This window comes from Salminus brasiliensis, chromosome 5 (assembly GCF_030463535.1).
Source record: "Salminus brasiliensis chromosome 5, fSalBra1.hap2, whole genome shotgun sequence".
Lineage (NCBI taxonomy): Eukaryota > Metazoa > Chordata > Actinopteri > Characiformes > Bryconidae > Salminus > Salminus brasiliensis.
This window is the reverse complement of record NC_132882.1, coordinates 23,166,606-23,187,020: the sequence shown is the minus strand read 5'-3', so window position 1 is coordinate 23,187,020 and position 20,415 is coordinate 23,166,606. Positions and strand designations below refer to the sequence as shown.

General features: G+C 41.9%; 1 protein-coding gene across 2 annotated transcripts in view; it reads right to left on the bottom strand.

Annotated features, from left to right (window-relative positions):
- Window positions 1-20,415, bottom strand: part of cdkal1 (CDK5 regulatory subunit associated protein 1-like 1) — a 305,708-nt gene that overhangs the window by 122,770 nt on the left and 162,523 nt on the right. For both annotated transcript variants that reach the window (XM_072679871.1, XM_072679872.1), the window contains exon 9: window positions 2,695-2,861. In XM_072679871.1, coding sequence (XP_072535972.1) covers window positions 2,695-2,861 — 167 coding nt within the window. The remainder of the gene's footprint in view (window positions 1-2,694; window positions 2,862-20,415) is intronic.

Here is a 20,415-nt window from a genome sequence, read left to right as displayed (position 1 = left end):
ACACACTACACCTTTCCATTCATCTCAATTCTGCCTATATTCAGCGCCGCGTCTGGCAGTTTGACAGGTAGCGTGCCATTTCAGAGGAGTGTGTGAGAGTTCTAATCACACTTCTGTTGTCCCCAGGCCAGCACCAACCCGCTAAACACACTCTCCACTTCACTATCCAAAACCACTCTGTCACTTCAAAAGCCTCTTCCCCAGCATTCTGAATTGCATCCAAAACAGAGAGTGAGAAGGAAAGTGGGAGAGAGGACGAGAGTTAGAGAGAGAAAATAAAAAAAATAATAATAAAAAAAAGTAAATAACATTCTGCTGGAATACAAGGCTGAGTCACGCATAAAAAGAGCATAGACACAAAGTGTTACCCCCTCCCCAAAACACACACCTGTCAGTTCAACTGAGCAGAATGGAGTCAAGCATCTCGAGGAACAGCACTTGTTATTTTCACCAACAATCATCAAAACTGTTAGATCCGCAAAAGACATGCTGTCCAAAAAGCTCAGCTTTTTCCCTCTCCACTCTTTGACCAGTCTGGTTATAAATGTACTATATTCTACAAAACAACATGTATCAAATTAGAATAAGAGACTGCATTAACTATCCTACAGCAGATATACAACCGTGGCTACATTTCTAATTAGCATTTAATTGTGATTTCCTTTAATTTAAGAAGAAAAAAAAAAATCTTCAGTGGTTTTTAATTTGAATGTAACAGAGCATGAACGTAATCTATACATATGGGGACAGAATTACAACCTCAATTAACCCTGTGCAAATGAAAAGTGCTTCACTCAGCCCTTCTCTCTGACATGGGGACTCTGTCCCAGACAACTGGGGATCAGAGAGAGACAGAGGAGAGAAACTTAAACTCTCTTAGATTAGGCAAAATTAAATGTAGTTTGGCACATATGTGGGTGAGATTTATTTCTATTACATTTGTCACTCAGTTTAGCTGCTTTGCTATTTACAATTTTCTTCAGAGTGTATATTAAAAAGGAGAGACAGAAAAATCAATCAGCTACTTATCATTATTGGCTGATATTTGTCTAATGTAGCTGATCCTGAGAGCCAATCAAGATCAGCTCCGTGCAAGGCTCCTCGGTCAGTGGATGCTCCAGTTCCTTCTTTAACCGCTAAATGGAACTACAGAGCTGTATACACTCACTAAATCCAGTAATGTAATCCACTCAATGTGCTGGCTCTGCTCGGTCTGTTTTTTGCATTCTCGTTTGTTTTTCTATGCATGAGTGTAAAGACTTTTTAACACCACTAACCCTATACACTATACCCTTCTCAGGAGTACATCACTCAGCCCAGTACAATGAGTATCAGAACTCAGCAGCGCTAATAAAAACACTAACCACATAAAACAGCAAACAATGCAGACCAAATCTAACCACAATGGAAAGTATAGGAGCAACTGCCGGAAGTGGAAGGTATTTACCAAAGTGAGGTTTAGCGCTAGATAAGCAGCTCTTCCAGGTTGTGATTCCACTTGGAGCTCCACAGTGGAGTTCTGTACATGAATTCACAGACTGTTGCAGTGAGCGCTGTCGAAGTTTCACAGCATTTTAAACGTAGACGATTCCAAATTATTTAATCTAAAGAGACAATCCTCAGAACATAACAGAAGCCCTGCACAATAACATTAGAAATTTGCATAGAAAGGTTAATATAGCATCCTGCCCTGCCCTCGATCGCTATCGTCAATCAACCAATCGCACTAAAAGACGCCCTAGATCGGCATAAGTCAATCTCTACCATCAATTATGTTAGTAGAACCTCTCAAAGTTAGTCTGGAATTCGTGCAGGCAGCTGCAGCATGCACAGCAAATACTTAAAATAGTTAACTAGAATATTGTTGTTGTCGGGCAAACAAAAATTATATATATATATATATATATATATATATATATATATAAACTTTACAGGAGAGGAAAAATAATTCTTAATTTTTAATTGAAATCAATGTAAACAGATTTTACTCTCACTGTGGACTGTTTCTATTGGTCCATTCATCATAAAATGTTGACAATTTAATGGTGGCTGTTTTAGCTTCTTAAAAATAATGAATCTAGTAGGCTACGGTACATGTATGAGTGTTGCATTCATTTACTATGCTACAAAACACGAGTTGACAGAAAAAAAATATCCATCTAAAGTAGAGTGTAGAGAAAATCAGAGAATGCCATTACCTTTATAGTAAACATATGACTTCATTTAGGCTCCCTATACCGCTATGAGGCTGTCAGAAACATTACTTTAATGTTAAAATGCATAATTTAGGCTGAAACAGGGTTGTTGTTTTAAGTATGGTCAACACTGGCATGGTATGCTGTGCTATTGGTAGCCACCATGTTTAAACATAATAGCTGGTTGACGCTTGGGGCAGCTAAAGAGATTTTTTAATCGAATTCAAATTTTTTAATTTTATTTTGACTACCCTATTTCTGATGTTTCATCCACTTATTTAGCAATTATAACTAATTATATAATAATATTATATAATCTCAGTGAGCATGAGCCTGACATGATTGGTGTCAGATTGTGCAGCAGTTTAGACTGGGGTGACTGATGAGCGAACAGTACATTTAGCATTTACATACTAAACTTTTATTTCAATACAGCAGGGAAACCATGTTTTTGCATTATACGGCACCCTTAAGTTGTCATGCAGCAAAAGTGACTTACGTCCAGGTGCTCCAGAATGTAGGGTGGGTTGGTCATGCCCAGTCTCAGCATGCAGCCCTCCGGAATCTCCTTCACCAGCTCCCACAGCAAAGACGGCAGGTCCGTCCCGATGTCCCTGCCATATGCACCAGTGTCTTCGCTGGTCAGCCAGATCTCACATACCCCCTCTGCAAGACCACAGCAAATATTCCAGTTGTTGAAACGTGGGAAATAAGGGTAAACACTTTATATACACGCATTTAGTATAAAATAATAATTTAATAAAAATGGGCAACATAGCGTGTCACTTCCAAATGCATGTCTTCTTTTCTGTTCGATACAGACTTGATTAAATCACCACAGAACTTTTCCTTATAACATGCTCTTGTTAAAAATCTCTTACAATCAAAGGCTAATGACAACCAGTAAATGAGAGACATTACGACAAATTAATCTTTCATGCTTTTATAATTCCGCTACAGGAACGTTAATGGGTGGAACAGAACATCATCGTCCACCTGGAAACAGTCACCCTCCGCCATGGAGGCCTCAACAAGCCTAACTTAATGAACAGAGGATCATTAGCCACGGAGAAGCTGTTACAGTCATATGAGAGACACGTGTGTGTGTGTGTGTGTGTGTCTATAATTCAAGGATGTCAGCACTGGCTACCATCAGATCAAGACCAACTGCATTAGCCCTAATGGGAAGCTTTATGCTTACATTATTAATCCACTGTCATCATAAATGAGGGTTATTTCTGTCTGAGCATGAATGATGCAAAGGAAGACACAAATATCTCCACAAACACTCTATAACTGAAGATTAACACTGCTATCCTCCAGACCACTGATAGGTTAGAATTTATTGGGTAGCTGAAAATTGACTAATTATAAGAAACATGTGGGTGAGGATTTTTTTTATGGTTAATGTGGTTGAGGTCATTTGACTAAAATAATTTTATACTATATGCTTACATAACGGGCCTGTTTAGACCTGGCATTAACATGCGTATTTTTTCCATATAGTATCTGGGTCTACTTTGACCAGATTCTGTTTACACCAGTAAACAGTTTTAGAAATCTCTGTTTAGAAAAGACACAGACTGGTAAGCCTATATTATTCCCAGCTGATATTTTATCAATAGTATATACATTTGTATGCATGAGAAAGAGATGGACAGATAGACAGACAGAGACACAGACAGAGACTGCGAGAGCGAATCTTGAGAGAAAGTAAGAATGAGAGAGAATACCTAGTGTGTATGTAAGTGTGTGTGTGTGCGTGTGCACGTGTGTTGGTAGTGTATCACTCTTTGAAGTGTGTGACTCCTCTGCTTAGTGTTTCAGCTGGTGGTGCACGTTCGATCCGGGACAAGAGTTAATGAGGGAGTGCCGACTCCAACCCTGAACCACTCGTTCTCATAGGACAGACACACACACACACACACACACACACACACACACACACACACACACACACACACACACACACACACACACACACACACACAGCTCTCGCTAAGCATCAATTAATTATCAATGAAACATCGATTGGGCTCGCACTGCTGCCCTGTCAATTATTTACTAAACTACTTCCAGTGGGGGAGAACTCCTCACAGAAGACACGCAGAAGCCACACAAATAAGAATACAGCATCAAGCGGCGAAACAGTCAATAGAACAGATCTGACAGGTGCAGGGAGAGACGCATTTTACACACCACATATCCCATCCCACTGTGTGGCACCTTTACACTGTGCAGCTCTGACTCACTGCACACTTTTACACTTGCTTTCAAGATGCCTGTACACACATTCAAGGCCAAGCTCACATAAATCCCATGCCACTTTAAGTGCAGGTTAACATTTTCACACTGTTATAGTGGCTGTAGTTCTGGGCAGATGACTTTTGAATTCCAGAGTCAATACAGTCACTTGACTGCACATTCAATTTTGCATTAGGCCATTACGTCAATGATTGCAATCAGCTTACATACATACTGAAGTAAAGAACGGGTTTTGGTTCTGCAGATCAAAACTATGTAAATAAAATACAGTATATGGACAAAAAGTATTGGAACACAATTCAATCATTGAATTCAGGTGTTTCATTAAATCCAATTGCCACATGTGTATAAAATCAAGCACCTAGCCACCTAGCCACTTAAATTCAGCTCACTGAACTTAAGCTTGGTGCTGTAATAGGATGCCACCGCTGAAACAAGCCAGTCTGTGAAATGTCTTCTGTCCATCAATGAGTGGAGTTAGTGAAAAGTGGAGGCTAGGGTTGCAACAGTATGACATTTTCACAGTAAAAACTTAAAACTAAATATTAATTAAATTATGGATTAATATTCGGATTATTTTCCCCATTAACTGAATTTAAATAGGAAAAAATTGGTGGGATTCTCTGTTCGGCTGCATGTTTTCACAGATCCCTGACCTCAACCCCATGAAAAACCTTTTGAATGAACTAGACCAGACATCAATAAACCAGGTCCTCTTGTCCAACCTCAGTGCCTCACTTTACAAACGTTCTTTTGGATGAAGGAGCAAAACTTCCCACAGACACACTCCAAAACCTTGAAGAAAGCCCTCTCAGAAGAGCGGCTGCTGTTATACTTTTGCTCATACAGCGCATCTTCTCGTTTCAGTAAGAAGTAATTAAACCTACAGCAGCAAAAGCACATTTTAAGGTATGTACACCAAAGGGGACCTAGGAGGGTTAACGTGTGGGAGTGAGAGAGGTGGAGTGGTGCTTTTCCATTAGCCCAGCTCTCGTTAAAAATGATCAGTGTTATTGTGCCCCACCGCTACGTTCTTTCCATCTAACCGACTGATGTCATATACAGTTCCAGAGAGACAGCGAGAGAGAGCGCGAGAGGTAGAGAGAACGTAAGAGAGAAATGGAAAGAGGGATAGTGTGGAAACTCTGTCCCTTGCTTCGTTTTGAAAAGGTGTGGAGCCTCAGACCCCTACAGGGAAGCCTCAGTGAGGGTATGCGTGTGGAAGAGAGTGTGTGAGAATGTATGGGTGGGTGGTTAGGAAACAGCTGCATCTGGGTTCAGCTGCATTGGGAGTGATGACCATATTCCCTTTCCTGGAGAGAAAGACTCTGCTGTAATACACACACACACATAGACACACATTAACTAGTGTCAAACTGTCCAGTCCATACCTAGTAGGGGTCAGCAGGTATGTATTAGGCAGAGTGGACCAGAACTTTTAGCAGCACCAGGATGTGGGATATGCGAGAGTGCGATTACATCAAACCAGAAGCCTGTCCTCAACACTTCAAGAGGATGAAAACAAGGCTAAAATTGTTAATTGGCTTTTTTAAAAGCCTACACTACTTCTCAACGCAGTGTTTGGCCTTTCAAGTCCAAGTGTGTAAATGATGCATACTTCAACAAACACTGTTTTCAAGAGTGTTTGGGCAACGTGGCTGACGAGCTCTTTGCTCGCAGGGCCCAGCAGCAGGCAGAAGGAATAAAGAGACGGTGCTGGGGTGTAAATCTCTGACCTCACAACAATTCGACTCAATTACGATTCTTTAGGAAACAATTCAATGCATCACCAAATCTCATTCATCAGACAGAGTGATGGAGACAGAGCTGGAGCGCTGGTCAGCAGCCGAGCAGAGGGTGAGAGTGAAAGACAGGCGATGTGATTTAGATAGACAGGGACGAAACGAAGAAAAAACACCTCCAGCCAGCAGACAAACAACCTCGTGCTGCTTTTATCCTACAGCTGCGGCTCTGTCCAGCTTGGACATTTAGGATATGGGAAGCTATTTTTCGACTGTACTGGAACACAGGGATTTTAAAGCTCTGGTAACCTGTCCCTGAGGTTACAAAGGTCTGATTTTGCAACTGAGAAATACATCAATGGACTGGATCCATTAGGTCTCATCCAGATGAGACCTAACTGCCTCTAACTGTTTGGGGGATTTTTGCCCACTCTTCCTCACAAATGACTTCTAGTTCTGTGAGATTCTTGGGTCTTGCCTGCACTGCTCTTTGGAGGTACATCCACAGATTTTCAATAACTAGGTTGGTGGACTATGATTGCCATTGCAAAGACCTATAGCTTGCACCTCTAACTTCGAAGTCAACTTTCTTTTGCCTTCCATAATACTGATACTTAACTGAATCAATTCCTTCATCTACCAGTACAATGTCTTTCATACCACTGGCTACAACACAAGCCTAAATTATGGTAGATCTGTTCAAATATTAATTTATCAAAAAGTATTTTAACTTTATCGGTCCACAGAACTTGTTTTAAAAATGCATCAGACTTGTTTAGATGTTCCTTTAAAAATGTATGACACTGAATCTGGGTGATAAAGAAAGCAGGATAGGTTTTCTTATAATATATAATATGCTATATCATTTCAGCAGAACAGTGCACCACCACTCCAGTCTTCTAAATCTTCTTGAAAGTCCTTTTGATCTCCAATAGGGGTGTTGAATTTACCTTTTTGCAATCCTACAAGCAGTTTTTCTGAAAATTTTCTTGGTTCCTGTTAACTGCCTGATTGCTGGGAGTATTTACAAATCACTGAAATTTCCCTAGGGTTAGGGTCACCTGGCCTTAACAATGACTTTAAACAAGCCATATCCTTAACAAGCTAATTATGGTCTTGGTCAAAGTTATCTGAGAAAATTCTCCTGGGGTGCCCAAACATTTGAAATGTTTGAAATGTGCTCTGAAATTGCAGAAAACAGAGATTGGATTCTCCTACTCACTCAACTAACAGAGTAACCGGAGTTTGACCAGGTGTGCTGAATGTTTTGCATGACTCTGACACCTCATACAAATGCCAATGGCACTTTTTTCAATATAACTTGATTAATATAGATTTTTTTACTCTTCAAAAATGTTTCATGTCTAATCTCTGTGTTACTGCTGGAGACATATCTGCTACCTGCCATAGCATCCCCCCAACCACAGCCTTGAGACAGCCAGATGGTGAGGTGTTCTATTCACTCCTTCAGAAGCCAATTACAGGTAATGCGCCCATTCAGTCATTTACAAGCCAATTAAGTGATGGGAACACACACAGGGGTACATCAATTTATATGAAAATGAGTGACATTGGAATGAAAGACTCAAGTAATTAAAGAAATAAATATGTATGAGGGTGTTGTGCTGCTGGACATACAGGGCTGCTTTACTAAGGTTAAGCCTAAACCCAAAGTAACTAATGGTGAATCACCAGAGAAGTTCAAAATTTATCTTATAATTCCCACTGAATTGGCTTGTAAAAACGTGTACAAATACTCAGTTACTCAGCAGTTATAATCATCACTTTAAAAGCTTAATGTAAAGCATAGTATTCTAATTAACCCTGCATCCTCTGACCAATGGAAGTAGATTATGAAGTAACACAGTGTGGTTTTTTTATCTGAAATAATTTAAGCAACTACTGGTTACAACTCTAGGCAACTGCAGGTAAAGACATTCTGCAAGTAAAGGAGGGTTAGGCCCAAACCGAATACTGTAAAAATAAAATAATAATAAATGTATGTCAGTAATGTAATGTACATGGTAGGATGAGGCCATCATAGTCTCAAATGCTACAAACTGACCCTCAATATTTAGTCTGTTTCCTAAAAGATGGCAGAAAAGGCCATTAACACTCAGTAAACACAGTCTTTCTGTTGCTCAATTTTCTTTATGCTGTTTATTGCACATAATATAGTCACAGATAACAGGTTAAGGATGATACGGATTTAAAACCAATTATGATTTGAAAAATGCCACATAACCCAAATAAACTTGATGCTTACAGAATGACATCAAGCTATTTTTAACTTAAAAGGGGGGGTAGTTACTTGTCTCTGAATAACTTATGTTCACGAAAGGTGTACATAAATTCTAGAGTTCTTGTTGCACTACACATTCTTGGGCACTGCTTATTTTATGGTGGCTAACTGGATATCCCATGTTATTTAATGTAGCACAGCAGACAATTTGTGATGGTAGAGCAATTAAACCCATTAGACTTCCTATTATGGGATCTCAAAAGCCTACCAATATATAAAAAGCAGTTTTGGGCTCATGGGGCTGATTTAAAATGATAGAAAATGTTGGCTGCAGTTTTATGCAATAAATCCATAATAATTAATAACAGAGAAAATGTCCAGCAATAACGGCAACTAAATGTTTCCAGTAACTGTTGATTAGTCCTGCACATGGGGAAACAGATTCAACTCTGTTGTTGGTGGGTCACCTCCCTTGAACTTCCTGCTTTAGGCCCTTCAACAACATTTCTATCGGATTTGGATTTTGACTTGGCCATTCCAGTCCATTGGCCATGGGCAGAGGCCCTGACATTTTCTTTTAGACTTTACTGGTATAATTCAGGATCAAGCGGTCTTGGCCCAAATGCAGCAAAACAGGCCAAAACAGGCCCAAACCACGATACAACCATCATGTTTCAGAGATGGGTTAAGGTAGGTTAAGATACTAGAATGCAGTGTTTTCCTTTCTCCAGAACACCACTCATTTAAATAATAATAGTAAAAAAAAACTATTAAACTATTAGTTACCTTGGGTTTCTTTGAGATCTCTCAGACTATTACACTCCTTGCTCCTGGCATGATATTTTTTGGCTGACCACTTCAGTGTTGTATAATAATGGTCCTATTTTCTGACTGATCTGTCCTGTCTGACTTTTGACTGGTGGATTTGAACATTTTCCAGCCTGATTAGCATCAACAACTCTTCTTCTGAGATCCTCAGAAATCTTTTTCCTGTGTTGAGAGAATCAGATCTGTTCTTTAAACAAAACAGGGCACCCACTCACATCAGACTGTCATTCCCTTGATTAAAAACACCTGACTAATTTAATCTTCAAATTATCTGCTAATCCTAAAGGTTCACAGACTTCACAGAAGTCTAATATTTCTCATTTGCTTGATCTGGTTCTTCTTATCTACTTTTTTCTACTGTGTGAAAATCAATTAACGTTTTAGAAGAGGATCAGTCTGGAAAGGATGTGGCATGGACAGCTGCCTCCTGAGCAGGCTCTGGATTAAAGGTAGCCAGGGAAAGCATGGAGGAACACCAACAGACAAATTCATTCTAGTTCAAGCTCTTCTGACCTTCTAGGCTGGTTGTAGAAAAGCTTGAAAAGAAGCAAGGGTGAAGAGGACTCAAAAATGCCACACAAGTGGTGATCACCATGGAAGGTGGTCACTGCTTGACTTCTGGGACAAAAGTGGGAGGTACAAATAGCAGAGACCGCCTCCAAGGTCTTAATGAAAGCGGCCAACAATGATCCTAGATTTCTATCTGCTTTTCTATCTGCTGGCCTCAATCCCTGCCTGATTTATTTAGATGAAATTCCACTTAATATGAACAGTCTCTGGTCCACAACTGCATGATCCAGTCGGCTTGTACTTTTAAATCACCAGGTTTTAAACCTTGAGCTCTCCACTTGAGTTCTGCGTAACAAAGTAGAGGTATTGGACTTCTAGCAGGCCATACAGCATGTAGCCAGCGGCCAAGCCGTGCACACTCCACCTGCTCCTCAACAGGCGAAACATCAAAAACTTGCCAACTCTCTTGTTCTCGTCAGGCTGCAGCTTCTCTAACCCTAGTGAGGTGCCTCAAAAAGCCTCGTCTCTCATGTCCCTTGCCAGTCCTCTAGGCAGAGGTGAGAAGTGAGAGGCCTAATAGGATTCTGCACTGGCTTTGAGGGAGATGAAGAGAGGATGATGCAGTTACAAGAGTGGGCTCTGGCTTGTCTATAGGCTCCACCTGTCTTTGGCTGCATCCCCTGAAGCTCTGTGGGAGAAGGGTTGTTCTCATCTGTGGTGGTATAGATTCTTCAAGGTCTTTTTTTTAAATTCACGGTTAGTGGAGAGGGGGTAAATTAGCCGCACCATTTTCTATCCACTGCCTGGAGCCAGTTCCTTTCTGCAAGCTAAGTAGCAATAAGACACAGCCACAAAGCAGCAGCTGCCATGCACTAGGCTGGACAATAGAGCCTATTAGCGGTGTGTTAGCAGAGAGAAGCCACCCTCCCCCATCCGCTCACTTTCCCCTCATCTGCTCCCTTTCAGACAGGAGCTCAAAGGACCAGACCCCGCCATTGCTCCCGCAAGATCTCGAGACAATTCTTGGAGTGCCACTGTTAAAACAGATACACACATACACATCTTTTATCTCACACACACCATCCTCCAGAATAAAGCCATGAGAAGACTCAGAAGGTTTTGTTTCACCTGCTACTAATAATCAAAGTAGAAAAAGGAAGGCCTTCCTGCTCCCACAAAGCTTAAGTAGAACTATTTTTAGTGTGAGGTAACTATTCAACTTGGCAGAGTTGAATAATGAGAGTCCGGCAGATGGAAGTGATATATTGTGAACCTCAAACACTGTTGTCTTTTCACTAAAAAGAAGATCAGGGATAATCAAAACAGGGCTGTATAATGGGCCAATTCCAAAACCCCCAAACTGTTACATAAAAGTGTCCCTGAACTTAAACTTGGTGAGTGAGGAGGCTAAAGCAGTCAAAACAAGCAGGTATTAATGCTAGCCTAAATCCCATGCTACCCAATCAGCTTTTACCATATATCCGCTCCCTCAAAATTGAACTGCTCTACGTCGGACTAGACCTCGAACTCCACAGTGCAGGTGTATGGTGGGTGGTAGCTTATAAGCTAACCCAGCTACAAGCTATTCAACTAGCTAACCACACGGCAAATCGAGAGGCAACAGCTTTTTAACACTGCTTAGGCTGATGCAGCACAGGTCAATATTCTCTCAGTCTTCATTTAAAAGACAAGGCGAGCACCATCACTGGCTGATTCAAATACTCGCCCACATCATCCCACAACACCCCACAACACCCCACAACACCCTAATCATTACAGCCTTCCCCTCTTTTAGACCCTAAGACATGAGCCTGAGAACATATTATTCTAGCACTTGATGGACTTTGCCCACCGCCCACCTTTTTTATTTATTTATTTATTTTATTTTTTAAAAATGTTTTTACACCCAGGGCTTCTAACAGAGACACGCAAAATGCAACCATAATTATTCAAGCTACTGGCAATGATGTTCAGGCCCTGTCTGACCTTCAGAGTGGCTTGCTTTACCCCTCTGGCCTTCTGCATCAGAACGGAAGGGGGGGGTCGAGCGTTTCAGGGCAAACGTCAACCTCAACCATACCAATACAGAGATATTGAGAAAGATAAAATATGAGAGAGAAAAAAAAAAAAGAAATGAGAGAGAGAGAGAGAGAGAGAGAGAGAGAGAAGTCAGAAGATGGTCTGTGGCAGGGAAGGGGGCCTGGTATTTGTATGGCAGGTTGAATAAAGATAGAATGAGGCATGCTTATGTGAAACATGGTCTAGCTCTAGAGTAGGCTCTTAACTCAGGAAACGTAAGTTGTGCTTAAGGATATGTCACTCTGATTGAATGAAGCGCATCTCTGTCCATTTCAATTACCTAGGCTTGTTTCTCCCACACAATTAATGGAAATTATGATTAGACCACTGCACTTAGAAAAACATGAACCTGTTCTAGAAAGAGGACTTTATTCCCACACTTTGTGGTAACATTCTGTTCTTCCCGTTATGTCTACATAGCTCAAATATCACCAGGAAATGTGACAAATTGAGATAAATTAGCAGAAGTTCAGTTCAGAAGGCTTTTATTTCCAGCCTGCTTAGTGCAAAGGGGAACTCTGTGGCCTATATATTACATATGGAGGAGTCTATAGGTTATGAAGCGGGCCGGAGGGGGGTTCATATAACAAGCTAAGGTGCCCTGTTCCGCTCTTTCTCACGGATTGATTCCTTCTAATACACCCTGACTAATGTCTGTGAGATTAGCATGGGGGCTTCTGGTGGCTCCAAGCGATCTTGCAAATGTTTTGAAAACATTTAAGGATGTTAATCGTCCCGCTCGTCTGAACTCCCTGTGACTAATGGAAAGTGTGCCTTGATTAGAGCTCAGTAATTAGTCTCTGTTACACGCAAATTTAATTACCCGTCACTTTTGCTTCCTTGATGTGGCTTTTTATCTCCGTGAATTGATTGGCATCGGCAGCCCGGGGCAGCAGTGGATAAAGCCACAGCACAGCCTGGAGCTACAGGCGGTGGTCAGTTGAAGTGTATCAGTATACACTAGTGCATGTATTACACTCCTTCCATACCAGAGCTTTGAGTCTCGTCATGGCTCTCGTCAACTTAATGTCAAGCAGATCTACAGTTTCTCAACAGTCTGAGGAGCTTTTGGGCAGGGACAGAGAACTGAGGGTCTGAGTCCAGCACAGTTTGGTGATTCCTCTGATTTAACAGTTCAATCATGTGTGTTCGAGAAGGAGAATCAGCAATCCAGTCCTCTATGGCAAGAATTCCACAAACCTGTATCGGGGTTCTGTCCAAAAAAGATTCTCCACTTTCTCTGAGTTATTAAAGCTAGTTTTTAACTGAGGTGCTGTGGTTTGAACAGAAAAACAGACATTAAGTCTGGCACAATTTTAAGCTGTCAGTCCTGCAGAGCTCTCAGCTGGCAAATATCTGAAGTTTCCAGCTAAAGGAAATCATGCTCCATACCTGTCCTTTTCTAAATGAAAAAGCAAACACTGATTGGTAGAATCTGGTAGAAGCACTCCAATCTCAATTTTAAACCAAGAGACAATGGCATTCTAATCCCCACATAACTACATTACAACAATAATGAGTGCTGTTCAAGCAGTGATTCTTTTTGAGGCCAACCTCGTGGCACTCAATTTTAACATCCCAGTTCCCAACATACTAGGTGGGGAGGGGAAAACAAATCTGAATCTGAAATAAAGCAATGAAGAATGAAGCTGAACTTGAACTTTAAAATCACCCTATTTACAACTACATAAAGAGTGTCACAGCTATCTTCATCTTATTTACACCAATTAACAAAAAGGCAGCTTTAACAAAGGATTGTTTACTCCTTGCTAAATTAATAAATGTCTCACTACAAGATTATAATTTTAGACAATATTAAGAACAGTTAAAGGACAACAATTGTCATCTGTTCCCTTATGTCCTTTGCACCACTGACATTCTCCATGTCCAGCGAGAAACCTACACAGAGGCCTGTGGGCCTTACAAGAGTGATCCCCCACCGCCTCATAAGTAGGTCTGATCATGACTATGGGGCAGGATGAGGGTTTGACTGCACACATGGTCTTCTTTGACGATAAGGGGAGGTTACATATGCAAATTAATTACAGCTAAAAGCTCACTGATGTGTTAACAGATAATACGACATGTCCAACAATCCGCAGATGGGCATTCTTCATCAGAGCCCCACCCTTTCAGAGTGAGCCTCATAACAGCGGCTTGTTTTTTTTAAAAGCAGTGACCTAATTTGTGCCAGCTTGCTCACTGAGCTTTCTTTTTTAATCTCACCCCCATCCAGCCACCCCCAAAAACAAGGAGAGAATGTTTTTTATATCCAGAGATTTAAATAGTTAACATATGAGCAACCCACTGCGACCCCGGAATAACTGATAACTGAATCAACTCCAGACACATATGTATGCATGACTCCAATTATAGTGCTGGTTTTACACGCATTAGAGCTGCAGGAGCCAGTGTCACTGCTGTGTTGAGAATGGTCCCCCACCCAAGTTATATTGGATCAACAGGGGCCCTGTGGTCAGACACTGACCAACGACGTCCAAGGCAGCAGATGGGCTACAGTCTGGAGATGTATTTCTATACAAGAGCTATTTAGTGCCTCTATACAGTAAATATATATGGGTACTTCTATACATACAAACACATACATATTCAAAAATCACTACTTTTTATTCACCTGTATCAAATGTGATTTGATACTTCCATTCCAACCCAGTAAGATTCCCTCAGGCTAAATTCTGTCACACTCTTATGCCCACCAGGCAATCGGGGAACGACTTCAAAATGTGAAAAACATGTTGCTCGGCTGAATTATCGATCGAAGGGACGCAGGTCACCGCATCTCGGCTTTGAAAAATGTTACCGCTTAGCCCTTCTCAAGAGTGCCTACCAAATGAAAGGTGCTGGAGCAGAAAGTGGGAGACGGCTTGGTGAAATCTGGACGACAAGAGAGATTGGCTGGAGACAAGGGCCCCAGTAACACCCACTAAAAGCCTGCTGTTTATCTGCCAGGACCCCCGTGGCTTCAATCAGCCTGTGGAGGCCAGTTGTCTACTCTACCTGTCAATACGGCTTCCTTCTCTCTGTGTGTGCCATAAATATTGCATGGTGGGAAGGTGCCGTTTAAACAGGATGAATAGCCTGTGAAATTAAAGTTGGCAAATGGATTAAAGCCAGAGGGGCGCTCAGCCGGCGGCGGGCTTACTAGCGGATCCAGCTACAGGAGTCTGTCACTCAACCCAATTTTAATGGCTATTTTATGGCACCAAAGGAGCAGGACCAAATCACCCCACCAGCCCCCTCCCATACTTTAACATGCTGCAACAAAGGTACAGACTTGCTTATGTTATGTACAAACACCCACAATTCAAATGAGCAGTAGTGGTTATGATGAAGTCTAAATGTTGACCATACTTTTCTTTTTACAGATGACCATGTGTCATCAGAAGCCACATAGGAAGCTATATTACGATGTGTTCTGGGAAGGGGTGGGACGTAAGTGCATCACTGCCTTAACTACAGTTAATAAGGCCCTGATGAGCTCTGACCAGCAGGAACATTTTTGCCAACCAAAAGTGCCAGTCTCACCTAGTGTGCCCTATATGTGAGAGAATTTTATAGGATGATATGCCATGCATGCTGCTGTCTTTCTGTCTGTCTGGCTTGCTGCGAGTGTCTGGTGGCCCTGGTTTCAAGTCCAGAGGTCAAAGTTTAAGGGTTGACTGGAGCATTCAGCACTGTTGTTCTTGTAGAGAAAGAGCGAAAAAAAAGAAAAACAGAGCACCCTGCCTCGGACATTTCAGGCCACATTAGCGGGGTGGCGTGCATCGTAAGGGGGCCAAGCACCCCAGCCCGGCCTCGCTCCCCTGACGATCAAAGTCATCCGGCTTCAGCAACCTGACATATGTGGCGAGAGGCCGCTTAGTCAAGCGCAAACCTTTCCTCAGACCTGAAGTGACATTTAGTGCTGCTGGAGACAAGATGAAATGTCAGACAGCTCCGTCTCAGCCCACCCCCCTCTGCTCCGCCTCTTCGCACGCGCCTCCCCGAGCCACCAGCACAAAAGCATCATGGCATAACGAATATAAAAAGCCACTGTGACGGACATGTTTCATTATTGTGGCCGAGCGTCCGGCAGATATCTAACTTTGCACTCTCCGCTTGGCCATGAGCTGATGTTGAAGAAAATTTCCGCCCACATCAGCGTAAGAAGTGTCTTTCCCATAAGCACTTTATTTAATGCTCAATAAGCACATAATCACAAGGAGCATAGCAATGAACAGATACATTTGCCCACTAGCAAAAACCTTTTAAGGTCTATTCAAGATTGTGATGCAGTAAAATGCAATGGCCACTTTGGGGGGGAATATGGAAGCAAGCAGGTATCCATTCTAAGCCAAACACTAACCCTGCCAAGAGGAGGAAACATCCCTCATAGAAAGGCTATTCATGATAGGCTAGAAGCTAACCCTAGCCAACCAGTAGAAGCTCAGCTTTGAGACGGGACACCACGAGTATTCATCCCAGGTTAAAAACTAACCCTAGCCAACCGGTTATAATCTATTTAGCTAGCTACCCACATGCTGAGCTGAGGGAACAATGTTCTAGTTACAGAGCTATGTTATGGAATATGATGCAAGGCCATGGTATGCTAAACTACATGGGTCCTGTGAGCCGTTGAAGTGATGTAAACCAGTCAATCAGAACATAGCTTAACAAATTAATCATATCTTTTCAAAGCACTGCTAACGCAGCATCAGACAACTGAACAGGTCTGAAGGAGAATGCTAACTGTAGGTTTTACTACTGAAAACAGATGCCTACGTAAGCAAGCATCAAGCTAAGTGACGGGAGAAGAGACAGGTATCGGATTTCCTGATGAAAAGGATGAAGGCTTACTATTATGCTACTTCAAAGCCCTTAATTTCCTGAACCGCTTAATTAATTCATTTATTTATTGATTGATGCAGTGCATTGTGTGGCTCTTATGCTTAAACTCTCCCCAAAATGTTCCATTTATCTCATAGCCTGTGCATCCACTCATGAAACAGATGGCAAAGCAGACGTTTGGGTGAAGAGGCCACATTAGAACAGTTAAAGCAAACTCACATAACGTTTGCAGGAACTCCACGTTCCAATAAAACTGTGTCTTGAAGTTAATTCACTTTAAGTGCTTTAAACTTGGCAACATATGTGCAGTGTATTTAGAGTGCATGGATTCTTTTATTAGAACACTTCCTGAACCAATGTAAGTATGCAAAGATGCAGAAGCATGAAGAAACTGCTCCAATCTGGTTCTGGAGTACATGCACTTGATTCCAGGTGAGCTCACGATGCATGCTTATGATGCAGTATATACTTTTAGATTAGGGGGGGAAACTCAAAGTTTGGTGGGTTTTTTTTTTTTCCTTCTTCTTCTTATCTTTTTTTGCCAACAGAGTACAGTCATTCTCACTCTGACCCTGATGTTTATCTCTCTCTCTCTCTCTCTCTCTCTCTCTCTCTCTCTCCATCTCTCCAAGGTCGTGGTTACCATACTTTGCTGAACAAGAGCTTTTCAGATGGGATCTCTTTCATAAGACTTACAAACAATCTCAGCTTTTCATAATTATATATCTTTTTTTACAAAGACTGTGTGTGTAGGCCAAGTGAAATGATCAGGCTGAGAGAATGCAAATAGCCCCCAAAAGTGAGCGTCTTTCACGCTCCTCATTTCTCCCACCTTTCTGTTTGTTGCCTTGGCAACAGCTACTTAAGCACTGAACGCCCCCCCAGACTGAGTTATAGGTGGCTGACCCAGGCAGCTCAGGTCAGAACCCAAACAGTTGCCATGGTGATGGGATTAAAAGACCCAGTGCTTGCACTGGCAGTGCTGGACAGAAAGCACAGGCCTGGGCATAACAGCTGGACTGAACACTCATCATTGCAAATGTACAATACAATAGCTGTTCACAGCTTTAAGTTACTCAGAAAGCAAAAAACTGTCACAGTCACACATAAAACCTTGTATCTCCATCTTGTCATATCGCCATCTTCCACTTTTTGAAATGAAAGAATAATAAAATATTATGGTGCCTTTCTATTAGCCATGGACACTTTACAATAAACACTCTACACAATCCTTTACACTCAAACAATGCACACCAGCAAGAAGCAGCAGCATACACTCTCAACCGGAAACGACCATCCACTTGGAGGACTGCATTGGCATTAGTAGGGGTTCACCCTGGCCAATCAATATCTGGGCATTAACACATATATACAAACACACTCATTCACACACATCAGGACATTTTAGGGTAACCAATTCACCTGATCTCAATGTTGTCACCCAGAACAGGGTGCCAGACAATATCTGTACATTGACACATACATATATACATACATACATACATACATACATACACACAGACAGACACAGAAAGACACACTCATTTATACCAACTCACTTGATCTCCATGTTCTTAGACTGCTGGAAGAAACCTGTGTCAGTTTTAAATCACAGCAGACAAAAAGCCTGCTAACAGGTTAAACACACAGCTGCCAATATCTTTCACATTGCTTGTGAATAACAGAGGTAGCAACTGTGACAGACGTACACACGTCAGATGAACAGATGGAGCACCATTCAAAACAGTCTCATGCTGTTAGTGAACCAGAACTAATCATCCTACATTATCACTAATGCACTTGAGGCTGAATGCTATCACACCCTCACAGCAAATCTCCAATATCTAGTGTATAGCCTTTTAAGAAGAGTAGAGGCAGTTACCACAGCAAAGATTGAACATACTCCCTATTATAACTTTGATTTCAGAGGATGTCTAGCAGGCGTCTACAAGCTTTTGGACATTTAAGATGGACAAACAGACAGACAGACAGACAGACAGAGAGGCAAACATACAGATGAAGAGACAAAAAAGGCAAGAAACAGCAGAAACAGTTGGAGTGTTTTCTAGAGGTGACAGTTGTTTTTAGCTGACTGTGTGTACGCGAGTGTGTGTGTGTGTGTGTGGCACCACAGGGCCACTGCTCTGAAGCTTTTTCACACACCCGGCAGGGCAGTCCTCTCACATACACACATCCTTGGGCACTGCTGCATTTCTGGGTCACACTCCAACCCTGTTGGGGCGTTGCACAGCTACTGGCAGAGACCCAGAGCCAGTAGAGTAACACACACCTTCACAAGCGTGTGTATATATGTGTGTGTGTGTGTGTGTGTGTGTGTGTGTGTGTGTGTGTGTGTGTGTGTGTGTGTGTGTGTGTATATACACATGTGACCGTTTAGGAGGGCTTCCACATGTTTCTGTGGGTTTCACATTCACATTTTGTGTTTATAAATATCTGTATGAGCAAATGCGTGCGTGTGTGTGTGTCAGCAGTGGTGTATAATTCTCTGTAACAGCGAGGTTGAGCAACAAACAATTCACATGCTTATTTTTTCTAGAATGTATTTTAACTAATTAATCATTCTGCTGGGACTGATGTGTTTGTTTCTGCTTGCCCAAAGTCAATTCTGCTGCCTCTTTCATACATGTGGTCATTAGTTATACAGCTCAGAGCTTAAGCACTTTTAGAGCCAGTAGCACATTTGAGGAGACCAACGAAGGCAGGAGAAGAACTGAAGTCAGTGTGACAAAACCCTGCGGTTACGCCCACCCAAATCATACCACCAGTGCTTAAAACTGTCTGGCTTTGACCCTGAAATAAACCTTCCTTCTCACACTATGCAAATAAAAATGACATCTCAGAGCTAGAAGTTTTAAAGCCTGTTAGAGAAACAAGTCAAGCCACCAAAGAGGAAATACACGCAAAGTGGATATCAGAGACCGCATCTAGAAACTTCCGCCCCTCTAACTGTCACACTGCACTCACCTGCTGAGACCACAGAGTAAAATAACAGCAGGCTGCAAGTACACAGAACAAACATTTTACCCTCTGCATATACAAACATACACACGCAGTCAAATTTACAAATTCACAAAGCGCATGGCAATTGCGAGTGGTTTCAGTACCTATTAATTTAAGTCCATTTTAAGTAATACCTAAACTGTGAGTGAATAACAGAATTGGCATAACCAATCAAGTAGATGCTAATTAACTAACACAGGTAGTAACTGATAAACTCATGTGAGCTCACTACAAAGTACCATCACACAGTAAATACATTTAACTATTCTCACAGCAGATCTGTTGAGCAGAGCTGACTTTTAAAGTGTTTATGGGTTTGTAACCTCACTAATAAGAAGCTAATGTTGTACCATTCTGCCTCTCAGACAGAGGATTTTGCTGCTGATTTTGCATCTGTTTTGGCCAAATGTCACCGCTATACCAATAGAAAGTTGTAGAGTACTTGGGGTGCATGATTAGACTCATGGGCCGGAATGCGTAGAAGACGTGTCCTGACGGCCTGATTCAAAGGCGCGAATGCAAATGCTTTGACCTACACAGACTAGGTTTCACTGCATTCGAAACGTTGCCACAGGGGGTGCAACAGCGAAAGCCAAGTTGTCTTGTACTGCTGTGGTGTCCCCCCCCCCCTCAACTTCCACAGTGGACCAGTTTGAAGAGTGTCTCTCTCTATCGCCCACCCCCC